This window comes from Haliotis rufescens, unplaced genomic scaffold (assembly GCF_023055435.1).
Source record: "Haliotis rufescens isolate VD_foot unplaced genomic scaffold, xgHalRufe1.0.p SCAF_4, whole genome shotgun sequence".
NCBI classification, from domain to species: Eukaryota; Metazoa; Mollusca; class Gastropoda; order Lepetellida; family Haliotidae; genus Haliotis; species Haliotis rufescens.
This window is the reverse complement of record NW_025964112.1, coordinates 60978876-61003488: the sequence shown is the minus strand read 5'-3', so window position 1 is coordinate 61003488 and position 24613 is coordinate 60978876. Positions and strand designations below refer to the sequence as shown.

General features: G+C 41.4%; 2 protein-coding genes across 2 annotated transcripts in view; one reads left to right on the top strand and one right to left on the bottom strand.

Annotated features, from left to right (window-relative positions):
* Positions 1 to 4053, top strand: part of LOC124116111 (separin-like) — a 38196-nt gene extending 34143 nt beyond the window's left edge. Inside the window, exons 20-24 of the mRNA XM_046477339.2 lie at positions 87 to 272; positions 913 to 1133; positions 1820 to 1903; positions 2508 to 2672; positions 2868 to 4053. Of these exons, the coding sequence (XP_046333295.2) occupies positions 87 to 272; positions 913 to 1133; positions 1820 to 1903; positions 2508 to 2672; positions 2868 to 3072 (861 nt within the window). The 3' untranslated portion in view covers positions 3073 to 4053. The remainder of the gene's footprint in view (positions 1 to 86; positions 273 to 912; positions 1134 to 1819; positions 1904 to 2507; positions 2673 to 2867) is intronic.
* A 4114-nt stretch (positions 4054 to 8167) lies between these two features.
* Positions 8168 to 19720, bottom strand: LOC124113104 (ataxin-7-like protein 3). Its single transcript, XM_048382025.1, has 12 exons — positions 19583 to 19720; positions 17879 to 17994; positions 17272 to 17288; positions 16631 to 16799; positions 16051 to 16145; positions 15709 to 15789; positions 15186 to 15254; positions 14990 to 15015; positions 14053 to 14096; positions 13121 to 13189; positions 12527 to 12663; positions 8168 to 11607 (listed from the first exon to the last, which is right to left on the bottom strand). The coding sequence occupies exons 1-12, from the start codon at positions 19628 to 19630 to the stop codon at positions 11471 to 11473; spliced, it is 1008 nt and encodes a 335-aa protein (XP_048237982.1). The 5' UTR covers positions 19631 to 19720; the 3' UTR covers positions 8168 to 11470.
* Positions 19721 to 24613: the final 4893 nt, after the last annotated feature.

Below are 24613 nucleotides of genomic sequence, written 5' to 3'. Positions count from 1 at the left end.
TCCAGTAGTTAATGGTGGCAAATGATGGTACATTTGAAAAGGCCATGGAAACACAATCTGACATAGCAGGATGTTGTATCTTGCAGCTGCTGCTGACGCTGTGTATCAGCCTCCCTGTAGACAACCACATCGACGTCGCCACCAAGCTTGTGAAGGTCAACAATGAGGCTGCCCACAAACTCACCACTGCTGTGTCCAAGTGTTGCGAAACTCTAGCCTCCAATATGGACTCTCATCCTTGCCGGCAGCCAGTCCTGTTAGTCCTAGATAAGGTAAATATCTATAGCAATCAGCAAGTCTTAAGCAATGTAGACATATATATGCAGTATCTTACATGTGAAGTATGTTTTCATTATGAGACTTCCGAAGCTACCCATCTTTGTGCTTCGGCTGTAGTAAGATACAAGAAATACTTAAACCTTGTAAACAAAATTCTAAATGTGCATTACGAAACATGAATCTCAGACTGTTGTATCATTTATAGGCTTATGGTATCGTGATCCATGCATCTTGGCTTGTAATGTAGTATGCACCCCTTTATTGTACTGTCTCAGCTGCACATTACCCAAAGATTCCCACATTCTGTGCCTAATCATGCAGGAGTATTGTCTTGAGAAATGTTTAAACTACGGTAATTGACTATGGCGACATGCTTCTATTAGCATCCCTTCACTCATGTAGATCCTAAGTGGCCAGTTTCTTAGTCACACACTGACTTCTTATCCAATGGAAATATGTTGCGACATTAAATTAAGCTTTTTCAAGAATATTTATTTTATCAAGATGCTATGATGGGTGTAATATAATAATACAGGTACAAATGCCATAATTTTCCCACCCTTTACCTCATGATACACTTTTATAAGTCCCATGTAAAATGGAAGATTTCCTAGTGTGTGCCTTTGTGTACAGGATGTCCAGCACCTGCCGTGGGAGAGCCTCCCCAGCCTCCGCAGCCACCCAGTCACCAGGATCCCGTCTCTCTACCACCTCCACACTCAGCTGTCAGCAGGCCACATGTCTCAGTCTCATGCCTGTGTCAGCGGAGTTGATATTCAGAATGCCTTCTACATACTCAACCCTGACAACGACCTCATGTCAACGCAGGAGTCCTTTGAGAACTTGTTCAGAGAGTAAGACATCTATTGTTTCCAAATCAGAATTTAAAAAAGGAAATTCTTCACAAAACTTTGCAATGAAGCATAGGTATTACTTTTGGCAATGTACTGTCTAGTTTTGTTATCTCCATTGAAACAAGTGGGATTTTGAATCAATTTAATGTGGAGGCTGTTTTTGAACCAGATCTATAAATCACCTAGTATTTCTTCAGAACAACTATCATTGATCTTTCAGCTTTGAGATCTACAAGTTGGAGTCACGTTGATCTAAGAAGTTTTTAAAAATATTTTCTTTGTGAACAGAGTTCAAAATTTAAGAAAAGTCAGGCTGCCATCAGGACCAACAGACTTTTGAAGATGCAGGCCCCAACTAAACTCTTCATACCCTCTTGTAAAAAACTGTAAATTTTCTGCAGGCCATAAGGACCCATACAAACTTGAAACTATGGGCCCGACATGAGATCTGCCTGCCATGGGCCTACGGACAGGCACTTATTTTGACCACTGTTTGTGAAGCTGACGTGGCAGCTTGTGCATACTTTGTTATGATTAGGGATGACCATCTTCCGTGGATCCGTGAATTTGTTAAATTCTGATGAACCCCCCCATAAAAACACCCCAATTATGGGCCATGCTCCATTGGAAAGAAGTTTCAACTGAAAAGGAAAATGTCCATTCTCATCCCTGTATGTTGATTGCAGACCCTCTGGATGGTCAGGACTTATCGGAGAGAAGCCTACCCCCAATCAGTTCAAGTCAGCATTAACTGATCATGACCTCTTCATGTAAGTCAGTTTTAAGTGGTTGTTTTGTATCTTGTATAGACTCTTCGTCTTGTCAAAAAAGGGTAGTATAGACTTATGGAAACTTAAATGTTAATTGTGATGTGATAAGAATTCCGACCAAAGTTAATAAAGTACTCTAACCCTTTGTATCTCCTTGTATGGCATGGATGAAAACCCGATTAATCGTATACAAACTGTTATAATGAATCATTTGATTCACTTTGAGGAGTACACATTAAGAACTTTCGTTTACTTTGTTGATCTTCATCGTACCACGGCAGTGTGGTTTGTCTGTCCCAGACTTGAATACTTACGGGACGAATACACCTCGAATATTAATGACAAACATTGACAAACAAGCAATTTAGGAGTGATACTATCCGAGTTCTTAAACAAGAGTCTGTGCCAAAAACATTTGTCTACTAGCCCAAACATGGCTTGTGTCATCATTTTCATTAAATTTTTGTGTTATCATGTGGACTATTATTAGCTGCGCTTCCAATATCAAACAGAATTTATTTGGCACAGGCTTCGAACTAGTGGCTAAAGTCGCAGCCTGTAACAATAGTTGGGGAGAGAATGCTGGAGCTGGTTTGTGTTTCAGCTACTGTGGTCACGGCAGTGGCTGCAAGTACTACTCCGGCTCTGACCTGCAGCAGCTGCGGTGTCGGGCGGTGGCGGTGCTGATGGGATGCAGCAGTGGTTACCTGCAGACCCGTGGAATCCTGGAGGCCACCGGCATGATCAACAACTACTTCCTGGCAGGATGGTGAGCAGCTGCAGCAACATCATACACTGTATTCTACATGGGAAATAATACCCACCTATTTGAGTACATCACGAATATGTTGTCTGTTCAAAATATTAGCGTTCCTTTGAAAAGAATATTCGAAAATTATCCTCCATTTATATGACGTAAAGGAAAATTGTGAAACACGTCTGACACATTTTCTGTCCATTTCAGCCCTACCATCATAGCCAACTTATGGGACGTGACGGATCGCGACATTGACAGGTTCCTGGGAGGCATGTTGACATCATGGATGTCATCGGAGGGGGAGGGCAGCTTACTGGAGGCTATTCCTGCAGCCCGGGATCAGTGCCGATTGCCGTTCCTCATAGGAGCAGCCCCAGTTGTGTATGGGTTCCCCGTCAGCTTCAGAAGATGATCTGTATCGACGCGGCCATTAACATGGCTCTGGAAAACTGAACACTAGCAGGCAATAGAGAAAGAAATTAATCGAGAAAGTACTAGTTCACATTGTGATATCTTAAGACCCTAAAAGTGTTCAACCCATTGCTTATAATTATTGGCATAGTTGCCCATGCTATAAGGCTATGGCTAATGTCAATACCTAATGTACTTTGACATTACTGTTAGTTATCTATGACAATGAATGTTAACTTGGTGTCTTGACACTGTCACCCTCATAGTCTTGGAGTTGAAGTAATAGTTCAGCAGTGTTCGAGATAAAGGGAGTCCTGGGATGCTAGAAGTTTGTCTCTGTGGTATTTGAATCTAGGGCCCTATTTAATCTTTAAGTTGGAACTTTGGGGTTAAATAGGCCCCTCGAGTTTCAGGTTTAACTTTTAACACTGCACATTGTTATTGTAGTTTGTACTGGGCTAATATTTATAGAACAGCAGTGCCTCATCAGTCAGATGAATCGTGGCTTCAGCATCCAGGACACCCACCTAATGTAGTGAATATGTAGAATTGTACGTATTGTTGAATTTCGAAAGTAATTTATAGGAGTATGACATGGAATATATTGTACAAGAGCTTGGCACTTTGCTTTGTGAATTAGGCTGGATTAGTTATCAGTCAGTATATGAGAATAGTAATTTATTCAATGCAGATTACAATTTACTTGCAGCATGATTAGTGGAATGAATGTACAGCATAATGTTGCTTCTTGTCAGTCACTATGGTGATATTGACCGATTGTCTTTTTACAAGTTTTAGTTTGATAATCATTGCTGTAGTTGTTACCAGTATTAGACAGGAGCTGATAAATAGTCTTCAAAGATAGTGGCAGACCAGCATGTACATGTATGCACTGCACTGTATCAGCTGGAGTATGTATCATCAGATATCAGTAACTTTTTATGTTTGTATTATTTCTTGAATAAACTTTGAATACATGTTAGTAAAGGAACTCTGTTGTGTGTGATTATTATCCCCCGGACATAATGCCAGTCTGTCTGTTCGTCCGTCCGTAATCATTTTCTTTTCCAGGGCAGAATTCGAAAACCATTCAGTGTAATTGATCGAAACTTGGCCAATCTATCAGTCACATACTGAAGTGGTGCCTGTTGATATTTTGCGATTTTCCGAATTTTTATTTTTTAAAAATTTTTATGGAAAGAAGTTGGACATAGACTCCATTGGGGATGGAGTTCGTTTCCAGGGCAGAATTCGAAAAACATACAGTATATTTGATAACAAGGTGTATCAGTCACATGCTAAAGTGGTGCCTTTTGCTGTTTTGTAATTTGTAAAAAAATTATATTTGCTATTTAGGAATGTTTCAAAATTTCATTTTTCCGTGTATCTAGACTTCGCTGAAATGGAGGTAGGTGTCGTTTCTGGAGCAGCACTAAAAAACTGTTCAACAGTGTTGAATCAAATTTGGGACATGTATTATTCAGGGGTTGAAGTGGTGCCTTTTGCTACTTAGGAATTTAGATTATTTTTTTCCTGTTTCCATGGCAAGAAGTTTGACTACATCTTTAAAACTAATAGGTATTCTTTGAAACTATGCACACATATGACCAGTTTGTCATCTGGTGCCTTTTGCTAGTTAGGGATTGTTAGAATTTATATTTTTCCGTTTCCCTGGCAACAAGTTTGACTTTGACTTCAAAGTTCCAAATCCCAAATCCATGGTATTGTTTTGATAGCTCAATAACTACTCTTGTATACTGACAGACAGATCAGATAGAAATTCTTCATCAAGTGGACTTAACAGGCAGATAATTTGTTCTTTCGAAATTTGTTGGGGCCGGGGGGATTTGTCATCTTCTGATGACTCTTGTTGGGAGTTGATAAGGAATCGTCAATAAAAGATTATGATTCATCAATTGAATATGAACATGGCTTTTCACTAGTAGTGGGATGATACACTGATGCATTGTTGACAGGAAGTATCGATTCTAACCTTATATGTTTGCTAACTCAACCGTAGAAACTAACAGTTTCAGTCCACTAGTCTTTATAATGATAACATGTAGCAAAACCCTTAAAAATGGCAAATTTCTACTTGTCCTCATGATACCTTAACTATTGGGCAGTTTGGCTAGGACTACAGGACTAGTGCCGATTTCTAACACTGTAACTGTTACACCAAACACTAATTATTAGTGAAAACGTAAATATTTTCATCCATTGTGTCATTCTTGACACTGCCAACTGATAATCGTCAGTGTGCCAGGTATTTAGCCATCCTGCCTATGAAAAAGATGGCTTACGCAATAGAATTGTGATAGGTATCGGATCATGATATGTATTGGGTCGCACAGTTGGTGTATCATCCCAGCCCTACTTTTTACCAATTTCAGCTTCTCTGGTGCCAATGTCTAGAGTGAATGGGACAGAAAGGTTCCCAGGTCCAGTGTCTGACGATCGGTACAGTAAGCATCAGGAGGTTACAGTGTGTGACCTTGCTCATTATGCGTCATTGTTCTGACATTTGTTTGACTGCAAATGAAAGTGGGGGCTTGTGCTGTTACAATGACAATAACCAGGTTGTCAGCCGCCAGACTAACAGCTTGATCATTTTCGAGGCCAGTGTTGGAGTGGACTCCACCTCCGCTTACAGGACCATTTGATTGCTGTCTCTCATCTCAGAAACTGCTACCAGCAGGCATCACAAACGGCAAGGACAATAGTGATCAGTGTCGGAGTGGACTGTGTCACCGCTTACAGGCTGCAGAACTAATCATCACCATGTGCAGACTGTAATCTGTAACTTTCCTGTAGGACCCCGTTTTTCATTTCACTAGTGGCAGTGGGGTAGCCTATTGGTCAAAGCATTTGCTCGTCACACCGAAAACCCGGGTTTTATTCCCAACATGGTACAATGTGTGAAGCCGATTTTTCTGGTGTCCCCCTGCCTTGACATTGCTGGAATATTGCTAAAAGCAGTGTAAAACCATAATCACTCATTTCACTGACTTGTTGGTTTACTGTGCACTAAACAGTGTCAAAGTCATCACTTCTAAATCACTTTATTTTGCCTTTCAGTATACTCCTCACATGAACAGCCTTTTTGTATTTACGATGTTTTGCTACAAATAGCCTTGACACAAACAAATAATAAATGGGTTCATGACATGCAGACCTAATTCATCTTAACTAATAAGTTATTAGTTATTTTACATAGATATTAGGTTTGATCTCGAGAGACCTTGACCTTTGACTGTTGTAAATCGACTCCTTGATTACATTACATGTAAAAACAGCAGCAGGCACATTCCCAGGCTATTCTGAATGCCACAAGACCTTCCCATCAGAATCGTATCATCAACCATTTTGACTTTACCAAATCAGGCGACAGCTGACCTCACCAACATCTATCTGTATTCATCTTTGATCCCTAACGTTATCTGATGTTGTGCTACACCACCTTCTTCTCTGAACACAAGTTAAAGCACTTACAGTTTAATAACATCAATTCCGGTTTGAAAACATGCTCATGCAGAAAAACTTCATAGAGAAATTCCCATGCCTCTAACCCTCTAATAACAAACTTTAACCAATCAATCAAGTTTATTTCATAATTCTGGCCACATGGCACAGTTATACGTACAGAAGGATAATAATTTACATAAATATAAAACTAAGAAACGTAGAACATTAACATCACGTGAGTTAAATAAATTTGCATAAATTAACATAATGCTGCCTTACATTAAGTTTGGAGAAAACAAATGCTCAATTCAGTCCTAAGCATTTGTGGCCTATTGACCTTCAGTCCCAGGCTGTCAGCTTTTCAGAAAATTTTAAATTAAAAGCATATGTGGTGTTAGATGTAAATAGTCTGCATAAAACTGTTCACATGTCTTTCAATGTGTGAATGACCTTGACACAGTATGTATAGAAGAAAGTGCATACGTATTATTTATCAATGAATATTTTTTTCATATAATTAATTTCATGTTTCACAAAAAGGTTTCTGGTGACCTTGACCTTCATCTGAGGTCATCAGATTCTTCTCACAATAAGACCCCACCCAACATGCCAAAGAGATCATCTACATCAAGTTTTGTCAAATTCCAATGACATGCATGTCAGTATCGCATAAACAAGCCTTTGGGGCCCTTAGTGACCTTGACCTTCAATGTCATCATATGACATGCAATAGGAAAATACTTTGATTTGTCATGAATTAATCCGAAATTACGGTAAATTTGAGCATGTTTCATAATGTTGTTTATATTGTCTTTTAAAAATATATTTAGAATAATACTTTAATATAATAACACTGGATTATCAAGGATGAGCTGGTCTTGGTTACTTCAATTTCTATAGAGAAACCTTGTTAATCCCATGGACCCGTTCCCAGGAAAAATCATCCAGATTTCTATATTTCCAGATTAACAAATCATAGGAATTGTTAAAACAGAACTTCCTATCATCCTACATCTGAAAAGTGGGGTTACCAGACTGACAAGGTTTCACTGTAAACAAGTTTTACACAGCTTACATCAGGGATGTATCTTGGAATCTGAAGGCAAATTAGGGGAATTCTTTTTTTATTTTGTTTCAAATTGGGACTTGGGATTTGTTTTTAATGTTGTTATTTTCCTAAATTCAGAGATATTTACATTGAATTTTAACCTTGCACTAAGGTTAAACTAAGCATCAACGCCTCTTCCTCTGTATTGGTCCTGTTATCAGTGAAATACACGTCACCTCCACAAAGACACAACATTAGTAATAAATATATTAGCATGATTTTGAAAATGTCTCATTTGTTTTTACCGACATTTGCAGACTTAGGGTTGAATATCAGCATCTTAGCAGGGTTCCATTCCACAAAGCGATCTTAGCACTGAGGTGATCGTACCTCTCATATCTAAATACAGACTTACGACACTCGTTGTGCTAAGGTGATTGTAACTCCCATACTAAAACAGACTTATGACAGTCGTAGCCAGTCACCGTTCTGTGGAACCGGTCCCTGGTCTAGATACATGCTTGTAAATGCATGTACAGCGTGCAGAGCTGATTTATTGCTTCACAAAAACTCACACACAGGCAACCATTAATTGTTTATTCATTTGTATATTCATACAGTTTCACATCTTGTACTGTACACAATAAATACATTATAAACAAAGTAACAAAGGAACAAGTTGTTCGCTTTAAGCACATTGCAAAATCAAGAAAGACAACTTTTCATACTTTAACATATGAGAACAGATCACTTAATCGTCATGTGATGAATTAGAAGTCCTGTTGGAAACTTTGACTCACTGGACGTGTAGCCCATGATCTGCTTGAACAGTGAACTGAACCACCAGTCAACAACAACAACTGACGCAGCACATCGTCTAGCAACATCATTCACAGAAACAAACACATTACAAGACAGCTGTGTAATTGTAGCGATGTACTACTCTCCTTTCACTATCCGACGTTCACTCGTCGTTGATATATTATCCTAAACAAATGTCACTAGTTGTGTCTCCCTGTTTCCATGAAGGATTATTCTTTAATTAACCCAGACTAGTTTACAAAGGATTATTCTTTAATTAACCCAGACTAGTTTACAAAGCATTGTGCAGAAATCAAAATGAAACTGAATTTATGTCATCTTAGTAGGCACGCTTGTTCTTGTAGTGAAAAATGTTGAGAAGAAAAGTACAAGAACGGTGGAAGTGAGGTTGGTTTAAGGCTAGTTGGAGCAGTATGTAAGTTATATCACGCATGTCAGCTTCATGTGGGAGGAAAACCCGATGATCATAGGTTTCTGACACACCTAAGGGATGCAACTCTGCACTGTGAATTGGGGCACCTTAGACGAATGGGCCACCTGTGCCCCCTTCAAGAAAGGAAGATGAGGCAACCAAGGGTTGGTGTGGTGTGGTGTGGTGTGGTGTGGTGTGTAAATAATTAAGTCTGCCTGACCACTCAGTCCATTTAGACACCTTATACGACCAGCAAAGGTTGCTGGAGGCTAATTCTAACCCAGGATCCCTATGGGGGCAAAAAAAATCAATCTGTTCCACAAAGTGTCCCACTCTGTAATCCCTTAACGTACAAGGTCATATTTTTCAATTCTCAATCATTCATGATTGATCATGATAGCAACAGCAAGAGGCCATTTAACCATTCAGATTAAAGCTCTCATTCACTACCAAATAGCCTGTCACCAATTCACTTTCATTTTGATGTTTAAAGCTCTTCCAAAACTACTGGATACCCAAACATATCCACCATGACACAGTATCTGAGAAAAAAACAATAATTATACAACCGAACTTCCTCTGCCAACCAACACTGAATATTTCGCAATTTACAAACCATAGTCAAGAGAAGCCATCTTGTAGCAACAGTCTCACCGGTTGTATGTACACGGTCTCTGCTCTATATACACATTTCTCCATGACACAATACCATACACTGGAGCAAGAACTCAAGGAAAGATCCTTTGTTGTTTTTGTTTATTTGTTGTTTAGCACCACACTCAGCGAGATGTCGGTGTCTTATTATTTAAATTGTTTAACACCAATTTCAGTAATATTCCAGCTACATGATGGCAACCTGTAAGCAATCCATTCTGATGAGCGACGACCCACGCCCTCACGGTACGTTGAGACTATAAACCAAGTCACCACCTGACCTGCCTGACCACCAAAGATACTAAAACCCTGTGTACAATAAGCACAGGTTGATTAATTCTGACCCAGAATCTGGACAGGGGACAAAGAGAGAAGGGAACCAAGCAGTCTGTGATTTATGATGACTCAGCAATAGGGATGTCATTTAGATTGAACTCAGTTCTTCATAATGCTGGGTCCTGTTCCACAAAGCAATCCGAGGTCCACCACTGTTGTATTGTTATAATCTTCAACAGACTTATTATCATCTTAGCGCTAAGATGACTCTAGAATGGGTTCCACAAAGCAATCCGAGGTCCACCACTGTTGTATTGTCATAATCTTCAACAGACTTATTATCATCATAGCGCTAAGATGACTCTGTAGAATGGGGCCCTCTGTCTTGTCCAAGAAGCTGATCTTAGCCCTATGGCCATAAGTCTGTGACAGAATCTATTGTTAATTTGGCACTGCTAAGAGATGCAAGCCTAAACAGTGAATCATGGTACCTCGCATGACTGGGCCACCCTCTCCCCAACCCCACAAGCTGGCAATACTGTAGTAAGTCACCAAAAACACACTAAACAAATAATTTCTCTTGAGAAGGAAAAACATGAGAAAAGAAGGACCTGTAGACCCAACCCCCGAGGTGGTTTGACAGAAGGGGCCAGGTCCTTCGGGCGTTGTTTTTGCATATTTACCTCATCAAATTTATGAAGTCTTTAAACTGTATCTGGTGTGTTATAGTAACTTAGCTGCGAACTGTAAAATGTTCATACCAGATGCCTTCTTGTTTTCTAGCACTAAAGTCAATATTCATCACGTGACAGGTCAATACTGATCATGTGACGAGTCAACATTCGAAGTCAGTGTCAGTCACATGATTTCGGGTTCTACATTGAAGTGTATTGTTTCATCACGTGATACGGGTTAACCGTTTGAATTGCAAGATTCTTAACAGAGGCATAACAATCTGATTTGGATTAAACAAGCTCTGAGGGTCTTTTTTTAGCTATGCCATGACTTACACCACCAAGTGCTATGAGGGAACAGGACCAGGTGAACAGTTTGGTATTAGATTAAGGAACAAGACCAGTGCATGCAACTCCACATTAAACTTTGGCACATCTGCACAGCCTATCTAATTCCTCACACTACTGAGAACAGCCATACAACACTGACATGACCCTGCCCTGAGATGTGAGACGATGTCACCGTGACGGGACACTGGTCAAGAATCGGGTTGACACCCAACCCTGTGGGGGACCACCACAGTATGTTCGCATGACACCCAACCCCGTGGGGGACCACCAGTCTGTCTGCATGACACCCAACCCCGTGGGGGACCACCACAGTCTGTCTGCATGACACCCAACCCCGTGGGGGACCACCACAGTATGTCCGCATAACACCCAACCCTGTGGGGGACCACCACAGTATGTCCGCATGACACCCAACCCCGTGGGGGACCACCACAGTCTGTCTGCATGACCCCCAACCCCGTGGGGGACCACCACAGTCTGTCTGCATGACCCCCAACCCCGTGGGGGACCACCACAGTATGTCTCCAGCTGCTTGCCAGTTGAAGCAGGCCTGTCCGCACCCGACTGGCTGATACACACTACACTGGTGACCAAGTTAACATATACCCATGACAGGGCCCAGCTGTTAACTCATCAGCCCTGAGAGAGTATTGTCATCTTCACATATGTATAGATGTATCTACCACTGCAGTCACACTCAGCTGAAGTCGTAGAGGTTGGCCGAGGAACTTGTGTTGCTTCCCCCATTATTGGCTGAAGATTTACCAGTTTTTCTCTTCTTATTTCCGCCTGACTTTGAAGAACTTTTCTGTGACCTTTTTCTGGACCCTGTACCTGTAAAAAACCATCACATAGTTAGTTTACTGAATGTGTGAGTGACGAGTCGTATGATGCTCTGCATTATTCCAGACATTTAATGCATGAATGGTGAGGTGAGGTGCAATGGGGTTTAACATCGCGTCCAAGATTATTGCACTTCTGTAGCGATGTGTATGCACACGTGTGTGCGTGGCTGCTTGTACTAGTCTGGAATGATGCCGATTTTATGGTGCTAGCTCACTGAGATACCATGCCGCAGTTTAACATGAATACCCCATTCAGACACAGTATACCTACTCTGAGCCGATCAGTCCTTTTTCTAGCACCCTAATGCCGAGCACAAAAGGATGGTAGAAACAAGTACCATCTTTCAATGTATTTTGGTATGGTGTGGTCAGGGATGGAACCCCGGACCTTCCGCTCTCCGGGCGGACGCTCTACCACTGTCTGAATGTGAGGAAGAGATGTGGCCAGGGATGGAACCCCGGACCTTCCACTCTCCGGGCGGACGCTCTACCACTGTCTGAATGTGAGGAAGAGATGTGGCCAGGGATGGAACCCCGGACCTTCCACTCTCCGGGCGGACGCTCTACCACTGTCTGAATGTGAGGAAGAGATGTGGCCAGGGATGGAACCCCGGACCTTCCACTCTCCGGGCGGACGCTCTACCACTGTCTGAATGTGAGGAAGAGATGTGGCCAGGGATGGAACCCCGGACCTTCCACTCTCCAGGCGGACGCTCTACCACTGTCTGAATGTGAGGAAGAGATGTGGCCAGGGATGGAACCCCGGACCTTCCACTCTCCGGGCGGACGCTCTACCACTGTCTGAATGTGAGGAAGAGATGTGGCCAGGGATGGAACCCCGGACCTTCCACTTTTCGGGCGGACGCTCTACCACTGTCTGAATGTGAGGAAGAGATGTGTCCACCTACTGTTGTTGGTGGAGGTGGAGTCAGCAGGGGAGGAGTTAGAGGAGGCCTCCCACTGCAGGGTTTCTCGCAGTGCCTGGTTCTCTGCATCGTCGATGCTGTCTATGTCGACGTGTACGTCCTCACCTTCAAGGGATGAACTGAAAAAAACCCATTGCATGTAGAAATGTTAACTGTGTGATGTTTCCATAATGTTCCATGACATCAGGGAAAGATAAAGCAGAATTTTATTTTTCTTACGTAAACATTTCATGTATTTGGTAATAACATAAATAATGCAATGGTAAAGTATCGATTTGCACCATTAAATATAGCACTCATACATTTTGCTTTCGAAGGTAACCAGATATTTGTGAGCTAATTTTTGGATTTTTTCACAAAATCATTTGCTTTCCACTGAGTGTATGTCTAATCATAAATAACCTGGACAGCGGAGATGACTCACTTCAGAAGATTCCACAAAATTCAAACGAAAGTGTTTCCAACTACCAACTCATGAATATGATGCTACGTTTGTGATAATGTCTGACACACCACTTATCTCACTATGAAATCGCATCATCCTCGGGTTAAATTGTTTTGTAAGAAGACACATACCCCTGCCGCAGTAGCAACTGTCGGACTTTACTCCTCTGGTCATCTGTGTGTTGAGGACATCGACTGGACCTGACAGGTAAACACAGACACATATGCATGTAGCAGGAGGAAATACAGACGTTATTCTACACTGTAGTGAGGCTACATACGCGACGTGTCACTGAACCATACATTTAGTTGATGGGAAGGATTTAACTGAAGACAGTAGTTTGATTTACCTCTGTATTCATTTATTTTTGTCCTTGAAGAAATATACTGTAGAAAGAGACCCCAAATTAAGTACTGTGAGTGAGTGAGTGAGTGAGTGAGTGAGTGAGTGAGTGAGTGAGTGAGTGAGTGAGTGAGTGAGTGAGTGAGTGAGTGAGTGAGTGAGTGAGTGGCTTCCCACAATGTACCCATGTCAGGAATCGAGCCCGGGTTTTCGGCGTGACGAGCGAACGCTTTAACCACTAGGCTACCCGACCGCCCCAACCACTAGGCTACCCGACCGCCCCGAGAGAGACTGAGAGGGGGAGAGAGAGAGAGAGAGGGGGAGAGAGAGAGAGGGGGAGAGAGAGAGTGAGTGAGTGAGTGAGTGGCTTCCCACAATGTACCCATGTCGGGAATCGAACCCGGGTCTTCGGCGTGACGAGCGAACGCTTTAACCACTAGGCTACCCGACCGCCCCGAGTGAGAGTGAGAGAGAGAGGGGGGGAGAGAGAGAGAGAGAGAGAGGGAGGGGAAGAGAGAGAGAGAGAGAGAGAGAGAGAGAGAGAGAAAGAGTGAGTGAGTGAGTGAGTGAGGGAGGGAGGGAGGGAGTGAGTGAGCCACCGATGCCCCCTTTTCAATTGACCCAGTAACAATGATATTGATAACCAATAAGTACATGCTATGCACTATCGTTATTATATAGAGTTAAGTAGTATATACACATGTATTGTTATAACACAAACCTTGTGCACATCTTCTTGGTGTGTTCTGAGATTACCCCGCACGTCTAGAAAGAAACAATGTCTACAATAGTCACCTATATACAGTTGACCAATACATCTTACTTCAAAGTTCTTTAATTAGTGTTATCTTCAAAAGCACATGACCAACCTGTAGTCAGCAACCTGCTGCTCCGGTCAGGGGAGATAACTTTGTTTCTACATATAGAAATACTAACCACTGGTTCAAAACCCCTTTGATTAACTGGTGTATATGCTAGTGTCATCAATGATATTTGCTGTTTCCGTCAAATTGTACTTAAAAACGAAATGTATTAACTTGTGAAACACATTGTTTTCATAAATAAGGGGATGACATATTCCCACATTCAGGTGCAATTCAGAAATGGAGTTTGGCCACTGATACCTCACCAATGGTTCACTGCCACTGGATACATTCAGTTCAGTGAAGAAAAAATAATGCTGTTCAGTATTTTTCAACATCCCAAATAATCAAAAGGCACAAGACTGATCTGTACAGCAAGTTTCATCGAAAAATATTCAATGGTCTTGGGGCTCTGCTCTGAAAACAAGCACTTCCCTTCTTTTCAGAGTAAGTCCAACTTGTCGTCATGATAACAAAAAATTTAAAAAACAAAAATCCCAAATCATCAAAAGGCACCAGATATGCATATCAAGTTTCAACAAGAAATATTCAATGGTTTCAGAAAACGGACAGCTGATCACTATATCCTGTCCGTTTTGAAAAACAGCAGGATAAATATATATGAAACCGAGCCTGACCAACCAATCCATTTGGTCGCCTATTAAGACCAGCATAGGTTGCTGGGAACCAATCTTACCCCAGAATCCCCACATGGTATCTCTACCCTGAAGTTACAGAGAGAAGAGAAGTCGGTAACGTGCAAGCATCTTATCAACAGCAACATTTTCAACTTACCAGTAAAAGAAGCGACTTTCTTTCCTCTGCAGAAAAAAAACATAACAATACACTATTATTTAACATTTCTCTGACAAACATGTACAAACACAGTACAACTGTTACAGAACTATAACAAATCACTTTACAAAGGTACAGTTAACTGTTTTGCACGTACAGTAAGGCATTATGGAGTAGTGATGTACAAAACCCTCACCTATTGTCATACTTTCATAGTTGAGTGAGTTAGATTCAGGTGTTCCGATGCTTTCCGTATTGGAGTCACCTGTAAAACACAAGGTCATGGTCAACATAGCCATGGAAGTGGGGACAGTTTTTTTAAAACGAGTGTCCATCTTGTGGCTTGTCAATTCGTGTTTGGTAATCATGCGATTTCGTTCAATTTACTCAGTGTTGTTGTGTGTTAACTTTGAGTAAGTCCTCTTCCACAAATACAACATCTTTAGTAGAATTCCATAGATTTATCTAGGCCTGCTCAGGGGCAGAGACTTCGTTCCCAAGTCTGCAGCTAATGGCGCCAACTTGGAATTAAGATTGTTTCTATTCATGTTAATCAATTTAATATAGTTATGGATAATATTATGGCTTTGTAGGGGTGGAAGATAACAGAACCAATAAAATCAGAGGCACTATTGTTTTGGATACGTTATAATACCTCTGTATCTAAGAAAATAAGGACTTTTGCACACAAAAAATATTTCTTTTTGCAATTTACCCACCTCCATTTTTCACCTTGCTGACCTGGGACTTATTTCTGCGAGGAGAGTTGACACTTTTTTCCTTTTTACTTGTTTTTTTTGCTGCAAACATGAACAGAAAAGTATTGAAGGTACACATTTTTCAAAGCTTATGATACATATTACATAGGAAATTATCATGATTATTGGCAAGTTACAACTTGCAACATACACAAAATAGCAAGTACACTTGCAAGTCTACCAATGACAAGGTTGGTTGGTTGTTTTACGCTGCACTCAGCAATATTCCAGCTATATGACGGCAGTCTGTAAACAATACCAATGACAAGGTAAAGGGTCTGGAATCATCCCAGCTTTTCTCACTTTTCTTGGCTGATTCTATGTATGTCCAGTCGTTGTCATTGTCGTCGTCTCCACTATCGTCACCGCTGTCTCGCTTGGTACTGTTGTTGGCAATACTGTAAGAAAAAGATCATTCAGTAAGTGAAAACAATCTGTATAAAACGTTCTCCCATCTACAGTCAAACTCTGTGTTGTCAAACTTAAGTTAGTCTCGAGGTAAAAGCTTTGTCCCTGCATATTCCTTGTTCGTTCATCATTTTCGGTTATGTCGAACCTCGGATAACTTGAAGTAATTACACAGGCCCCTTCAACAAACAAACAACAGAGATTGGCTGTATTTCTTTCTTTCACAGATCATCAGATGTCAACATCATATGACAGCATATTCCAGGTGAATAAGGTTGTCGTGATTCATTTTGTAGCAATATAATACTTAATGTACATGCATCACTCAGTTTAAAAGGTAACCTCACGCAAACTGTGGTGAAAATGCACCATAATCGTAGTCAAAGTCACATACTTAATGAGAAAATGAATCCAATCCCTGAGCCATTCTAAATTTTATTCTATTATCTACGTTCGTCTCACAGCGTCTCCTCACCGTCTACTTGCGATACGGGAACTGTTACGCCCCATCCCCATGCACTTCTCCAGATGGGGAGCGAAGCGAGACGCCGCCAGATGGCGCTGGCAGTTAGGACACACACACTCAAACTGCTTCTTTGTCGGCACCTGGCCAAACACATCCACTCCTGGACGATCAACAATTTCTGAACAGAAAAGAAAATGTTATGAACATTAATTAGAGAGCTCATACAACTAGATATAAGATGCATAGAGGATAAACATCTACAGCAATACTACACAGTGTAGTATGCAGTTGGGTCTATGGCCTTTCAAACTATAAATATTTGATCTTGAAATCATCTATCATAATCCTTAATTGAGTGAGTGAGTGAGTCAGTGAGTGAGTAAGGTTTTAGACCGCTTTTAGCAATATTCCAGCAATATCACGACGGGGTACACCAGAAAAGGGCTTCACACATTGTACCAATGTTGGGAATCGAACCCAGGTCTTCGGCGTGATGAGCGAAAGCTTTAACCACTAGGCTACCTGATCGCCCCTCATAATACTTAGAGGCACTAAGATAATGGTTCTAATAGTTAAGAACGGGTTGATGTTTTCTATCTTCATACATCTTTATTTAATATACACAGCAGAATTTTGCAAACATTACGTACCATGATCTTTATGTGCCCTGAAAAATAAGAATAAAAATATCAAATGTCTGATCTCATTATACACAATCTACAAGACTAAGATCACCATGTATCTTATATATGTCATAATAAACAAGAAATGGTTTACTTCAAAACTAATCAAATTCACCACACAGTAGAAATAATCTCAAGACATTTATTTCCTAGACACAAAAGCAAAGGGGCTTATTTCAAAACAGGCCATACCATAGTAGCTTATTCACAAGTATGGTATCTCATTGATAAAACTCAAACATTACAATGAAAGCATATGCCTGGCACTCTAAGCAAACCGACATTGCCTGAACAATTTATTGCACAGATCCAGTGCTGCAGTCAGGCAGCCCATATGCTCATATTATCTTTGTGACTTTTGCGACTATTAAGAGCATTATTAGAGTATCTTTCCAAGATGTAGCTCCAGAGACTTACAGTGCCTTTGCTACCTGCATGATTCCCAGCAGGATTTATGTCATCACTTTGGTCACAAGTGGTCATCTTCAATGCTAACCAATATTCAAAGATCAAACCATAGTCAAGTAGTTGAAACACTAGTTGAATTTTTCAGAGTGAAGTACAGTGTACATACTGGGGATCTGTGTCAGACAGGAATATGGTGCCCCTCTTGGTCGCCCGATGAACCTCGAAACACAGACCTAGTGTCACCTCGTCTATCAGATCCAGCATCACGTCATTCATGGCTGCCTAAACATACAGACAAAACAAATGTTATTATATTTAAAAATACACAGGATATATACTCTTAAAAACGACTTGTGCTAGGAACATTCTGCTTAATGCTCCTTCTTCAAAATTCACACTAGCCCATTAGCCTGACTACTAAATTGTGCTCAGGACAAGTAACAATCCGATGATGCTAGTCCTCATTGATGTGTAGCATTTGTGGGTTATAATAAACATTTTTGTCTTGTTCAAACAGGTCTAGCTACAAACACTCCAGATTAGTGCCATGTTTCCACTTGACCTGTGGACTTGACTTAAAAAAAGAATGTCTAAGGCTGATGCGCCGAGCAATCTATCAAGTATTACTGGCAGGCTTTAGGCCAGTGAAAATTTCAGGTTCTTAATAGCCAGACTATTATTATTATTATTAATCAGCAAATGCACAGAAAAATTATTAATTTTCCCTGTTGAAATGTGCATCCTAACAGTTTTAAAACTTCTGATATTAATGCTCATTTTTGTAATCATCTGTGACATCATCACATGGTTCACAGTGGATTGAAATGCATAAGATAAAGGGTTGCAGCTCAATCATTGTCAGGTTGAATTTTGTAGTTACATCCATGTCTCAGGAACCAATACCTAAACATTCTTTTTGTTAAATGCTATAGGCCTACACATACCCTCCATACTGAGATTAGTTTGTTGCATAACGCAGCACTCATTAACAATCCAGCTGTTTAATAACTGCCTGAAAAACATGGAGTCCCGACCAGACAATCCAGTGATTGATATCATGAACAACAATCAAAGCCATTAGGGTACAAAGACACACAATCAACCAAGTCACCGAGCCTGACCACCAGATAATCTCTCACAACCTGCATAGGTTGCTAGGAACCTATTATAACCCTGAATATTCTGTGGGGCTACACACTGGAAGTACTCCTGTCCTACCCATATATCTTCCAGCATAGCTAATAGTATCTTTATTAGTTCAACACCACCATTAAATGGTTAATGATGCTGCAGCATGGCTGCAAAGGGATGGATAGAGTATGGTCTTATTACGATGCTTTGGCAAAATTCGAGCACAATCACGTGAACATGAGTTTCGCGCATTGTACCTATGTGGGAATCACAGTGTCTTCCGCAAAACGAACACTAGACTACCCTAACGCCCCTGATTGAAATTAATATAACATCGGGTCGTTATTTCCCGTTGCGTTAAAACATCTATCTGTCAGTCTCCCTGTCTTCATCTACAAGGGGAGGAACAGGATGCGAAGAAGCTCATAGGAGCCGACTACTTGAACTGGTCTACGGTCTCCGGCTGGTCTATACTGGTAATGATAATGAGATACGCTACAATTGGTAGAGGATGGATAATTAAGCCAAAACTAAGACGCTTGATATTTCTTTCAAACCAAAAATTACAAAGTCCGATTGGTGCTTAATAATATTGTAGTCACAGCACTTGCGACGAATCTTGTTTGACAACAAACAGACAAACAATGCCGGTTGAGACTGACAGCGACTGCAGCACGGCGTGGAGCGTCTCACGCGGAGCGTACTGACGTAATGAGACCTTTTGCGACTATATTCCGACCTGTAACATTTCGTCTTCGTCTAGAAAGGGCAAATCGGCTTCGACCATCGCCTGACTTCGCAAAATGACCAAGCATCGGTGAACGTGCGAGACTGATAGGCGGAAGTTGTCAAAAAATGAAATGCGCGAATCGACGAATCAACTGCATTCTTCGAATAAGATTAGAGTAGCTTCCCCTTGGCCATTGATGGCGGGAAAATGAGTTTGGCGATTTAAATATGGAAACTTTTTAAAAATCCAATCCAGCAAATATGAAACTAGACATAGTCATTTATCAAGTGGGTGATTGGTCAGATAATGATGTTAATTCACGATTGTCCAAAACTGTATTACCCTATAGGGATATAATTCTCTACATTTCATATTTTGGAGACCTTTTTCTCAAGATCCTTTTATAGCATGCATGCCTATAGCTGGCAAATATAAGTACTAGTACAAGTATTAAGCCCCTCAAATTTGTGTATTCTAATTATTACTATTAGAAACAAATGTTTCAGCCTTATTACGACGGCCTGTAAATAACAGTCTGAACCAGACAATTCTGTGGTCGATATTGTGAACAAATGATGAATTTTAGCTATCGAATTTGTACTATTATTATTTCCCTTTTGCACACTAACCGCTCCATTGTTCTTGGCCGAGTGGCATGTCTGGCTAAACTAACGACACAGGGCCTTGAATAACAATTTACACACCATGCAGTAGTCTTTGTTACACGATGTGGGAATCCATTATATTCGTGAACAAACATGAATTATTGATAGCACAAATTGTTAGATATCAATAAATACATTTCAAATTTGTGATACCGTTTTTATAGATATTCGAATTTACGATACTACCACAGGTATTTATTGATATCTAAAAATCGAATTTATGAGGTAAGTATGTAAATGGTTGATGTTGGAATAATAAACTGAGGAGAATAAACTATACTTCTCAGTTGCTTAATCATATGTTTGATTTTCCATTGAAAATATCTCAAGTTAGCGATACCGTAAATCGTGAAATTATTACGTCTCCAAAAGAATGCGACCGCTGGCCCCCAGCCATAAATGCGTCTCAATATGAACATCCTCACCTTAATCCAACCTCACTCGCATTTTTCGCATTTAATTCACGCTCGCGTTAATTTCAAGATTTACAGTATTATATCCATGCAATGAACTGTACTGGCGTTTAGTCAGCACTCAAAGAATACTTCTACATGGTTTTATTTAAAAAAATATAATTTGATGTATTCTAGTAAATTGAAAAACTTGAAAAACAATCTTAGACATCTTATCTTTGAAAATCAATAAATTTATTTTTTTCGGCACAAATTTACAACATTTCAAACATAGTAGGGGTCATGTGGTTGCAAATTCATTTCTTACCCTAGTCTTCAATGAACCAATATACTTTTATAAGAGGTGTAACGATACGGTGGGGTCGCGATACGATACGTATCCCGATTCTATGGGTTCAATATTCATTTGAGTTGATATTTTTTCGTATTGAAGGTGAATCACAACCCTGAATCACTGGTTATTAAATTTCAGCAAACATAGATTGTATATTGTTGGGCAGAAATATATTGCTAGAGGGCACTGTGAATGTGTTGATATTTACGTCAAACCACGAACTACTCGAGAAACTGCGAAAGCTGGTGGTTGAACAGTTTCTGTTTTTACTCACACGTTACACACATATAAGTTGTAATGAAATGTTATCGTATGTATTGCGATACCGGGGTCGTAAATCGATGTATTTGTATCGAAATCATCGCATCGCGATACAATGCTGTAACGCCGTAACTATACTCTTAAAAAAAAGAACCGCACAGCCAGATTTGTGTGAGGTAGGAAAATACATTTACTCGAGGAACTATACAAGGTATTGAGCCAAAATGTTGTGGAGAGAACACTTGGGAATTGTAGTCATCTCAGTTATCGGTACATAGGAAAAATCCAAGGTGAAGGTCAGCTACTATCAATAACGCGTATGCCCCCCGTTGGAATCGATAGCGGCCTGACATCCTGGGGAATGGTAGCCCACTCGGCCTGCAACGCAAAAGCCACCTGTTACAACGTCTGGGGTTGTGATTGACGTCGGCGTAGCCGTCTATCCAATTCATCCCACAGGTGCACTATCGGGGTTCAAATCTGGGGAACTGGTGGGCCAGGGGAGAACATCAACGTTGTTGTTGTATAGACAGGCTCTTCATATCCGTGCTTCATATACGATCGAGCGTTGTCCTGCTGGAATACACCGTTGCAGTTGGCTGCAATTGGGAGGACGCGTGGTAGGAGGATTTCGTTGATGCATCGTTGAGCCGTAAGATTGCCCTGGATATGGACCAAACCTGTCTTGCCTGTTCCGCCCACATCATAACGCTACCCCCACCAAACCTGTCCACTTCCTGTATACGCAGTTCCCGGCGTAACGTTTTCCCAGACGTCTGTAGACCCGTGCGCTTACATCTTCTCGATGGAGGAGAAATCTTGATTCGTCGCTGAACCCGACATCACACCATCGCAGTTGAGGCCATAGCCAGTGTTGACGACACCAATGCAGTCGTTGTTGAAGATCTTGTCGACTCAATATGACGCGTCGAACAGGACGTCTTGCTCGTAGACCTGCTGCTCTTAAACGGTTTCGTACAGTCTGGTCGGAAATTCTGCGCAGTCCGGGTATATGGGATGCGGTTGAGGTGGCTGTGGTCGTGCTTTCACGTAGGTGGCGCAGTCGGATGTAGCGATCTTGGGCGGGGATGGTTACACTTGGTCGTCTCGACCTTGGCCGATCACGTGTTGACCCATGCTGTTGAAACCCGTCCCATATAGCATTGTGAGGTGAGGTGAGGTGAGGTGAAATTGGGTTTAACGTCGCGTCCAAGATTATTGCACTTATATAGCGACGTGCATGTACGAGTATGTGTTTGTGTGGCTGCTTGTTCTAGTCCGGACTAATGCCGATTTATAGTGCTAGCTCACTGAGATATCACGCCCCAGTTTAACATGAATACCCCACTCAGACACAGTATACTGACTCCGAGCCGACCAGTCCTTGTTTTAGCCCCTTAATGCCGAGCGCCAGACAGGGTAACAACAAGTACCATCTTTTAACGTCTTTTGGTATGACGCGGCCGGGGATCGAACCCCGGACCTTCCGCTCTCCGGGCGGACGCTCTACCACAGGACCACGGAGGCGGTCTATAGCATTGTGATGGTGCTGGGCGCTACATTGAAAACCCTGGCTACAGCTGATCGGGATTCCCCTGCCTGCAAGCGGCCTATGACGTTGTTTCTTTGCACTTCTGGTAATCTTGGCATGTTGTTGAACTATCACTGTTCGATTGACGCAGATGCCAGGCAATCAAAAACCCTGCACTTTAATACCGTTCATAGTGATGCTGCACGTGCAGTACGTGCAGCTCCATGACCCTTTTGTTTAATGCACTGAGTGCATTTTTCGGAATCGTACGTGTTTCCCAACTAATGGTTTGTATGTCCTTGATGTGATCATTTTGATCCGGGAAATTTTTCACTAACACTATAACACATCAAACCTCTTCATTTTGCACCTCTTGGTCCGCTAATTTTGCTTTTATGGCCAAAAATATCCGTATTGCGTTTCTTTTTTTAAGAGTATAATTTTAAAACAAAATTACCAAGTCACAATATTTTTACAAACCGTTGCAGGAATGAGTGATATACACAATCAAATTTACAGTTCTTTCAATTTTCAATCACATAAAAAACAACCTCGGTATACTTTCTTATAGCAAACTCGCTGAATGGAAGTAATCGATATAGAAGGGTAGGCCCTAAACAGACGTAGAAGGACAGCGAACCTTGTACAGAGGGAGGACGGTAGCAAGTCTAACTCTTACAGCTGTAGAACGGCACTGAGTCTTACCAATCTCATAAAATCAGATCTTAGTTCTCGCTATCGCTAAACAAAGATCTAAGGACATCCCATTACGGGTCACGTCAGAGCGACCTTTCATCCGACCAATCAAAGCGTCGCTTACCAGATCATGAAAGTGACAGTCGGAATGTATTTTCTAATCATGCAACCTCGAAAACATTAACACTGGGTATTCCGAACGACAGTTACGGTCCGTACGACTGATTCCGTCAAAATTATCGTCCATCTCCCGATTTCGTGGGATAAACATTTGAACGGAGGACGCGTTGCACAGTTCGTAGGAAGCACTGCCATACACTCTCAACCATATATTAGACATTCCGGAATGTTCGTTTGTTCATTTTTTTCAAAATATTAATCGAGAACTGTGTCAACATATTTTTCAAGCGTAGACAGAAATGGATGTCGCCAGGTTGAAACGATTGCCGTAAAGCTCGAGAAAGCTGCTTTCTAATTGGCTGATGTCCTTTCAGTCGTCGGTCAAAGTTCGCGAAAGGTCGTCCTGACGTGACCCGTAATGTGATGTCCTCAGATCTTCGTTTAGCGGCAGCGAGAACATAGATCTGCTTTTAATGAGATTGTGAGTCTTACAAATGTAGAACGACAGTATACCTTATCTGCTGTGCGGCGTTAGGCAACAAACTCATATTTTTTATGCAAATTGTGTGAACGATAGTGTGACAGCTGTAGAACGACAGTGCGCCTTACAGCTGTAGAACGACAATGCGCCTTACAACTGTAGAACGACAGTGCGCCTTACAACTGTAGAACGACAGTGCGCCTTACAGCTGTAGAACGACAGTGCGCCTTACAGCTGTAGAACGACAGTGAGCCTTACAACTGTATAGAACCGCAGTGAGCCTTACAGCTGTAGAACGACAGTGCGCCATACAGCTGTTGAACGACAGTGAGCCTTACAGCTGTAGAACGACAGTGCGCCTTACAGCTGTAGGACAGTGCGCCTTACAGCTTTAGAACCACAGTGAGCCTTACAGCTGTAGAACGACAGTGAGCCTTACAGCTGTAGAACGACAATGAGCCTTACGACTGTAGAACGACAGAGAGGCTTACAACTGTAGAACGACAGTGAGCCTTACAATGTAGAACGACAGTGAGCCT

Excerpts from the sequence above, each read along its gene's own strand:
- LOC124113104 (XM_048382025.1), bottom strand. The coding sequence starts at position 19,630 with ATGGTCGAAGCCGATTTGCCCTTTCTAGACGAAGACGAAATGTTACAG. Across the intron at positions 15,790-16,050 it reads CATAGAATCAGCCAAGAAAA|CAAAAAAAACAAGTAAAAAG; the intron begins GTGAGAAAAGCT and ends TCATGTTTGCAG. Across the intron at positions 13,190-14,052 it reads ACCAAGAAGATGTGCACAAG|GTCCAGTCGATGTCCTCAAC; the intron begins GTTTGTGTTATA and ends TTTACCTGTCAG.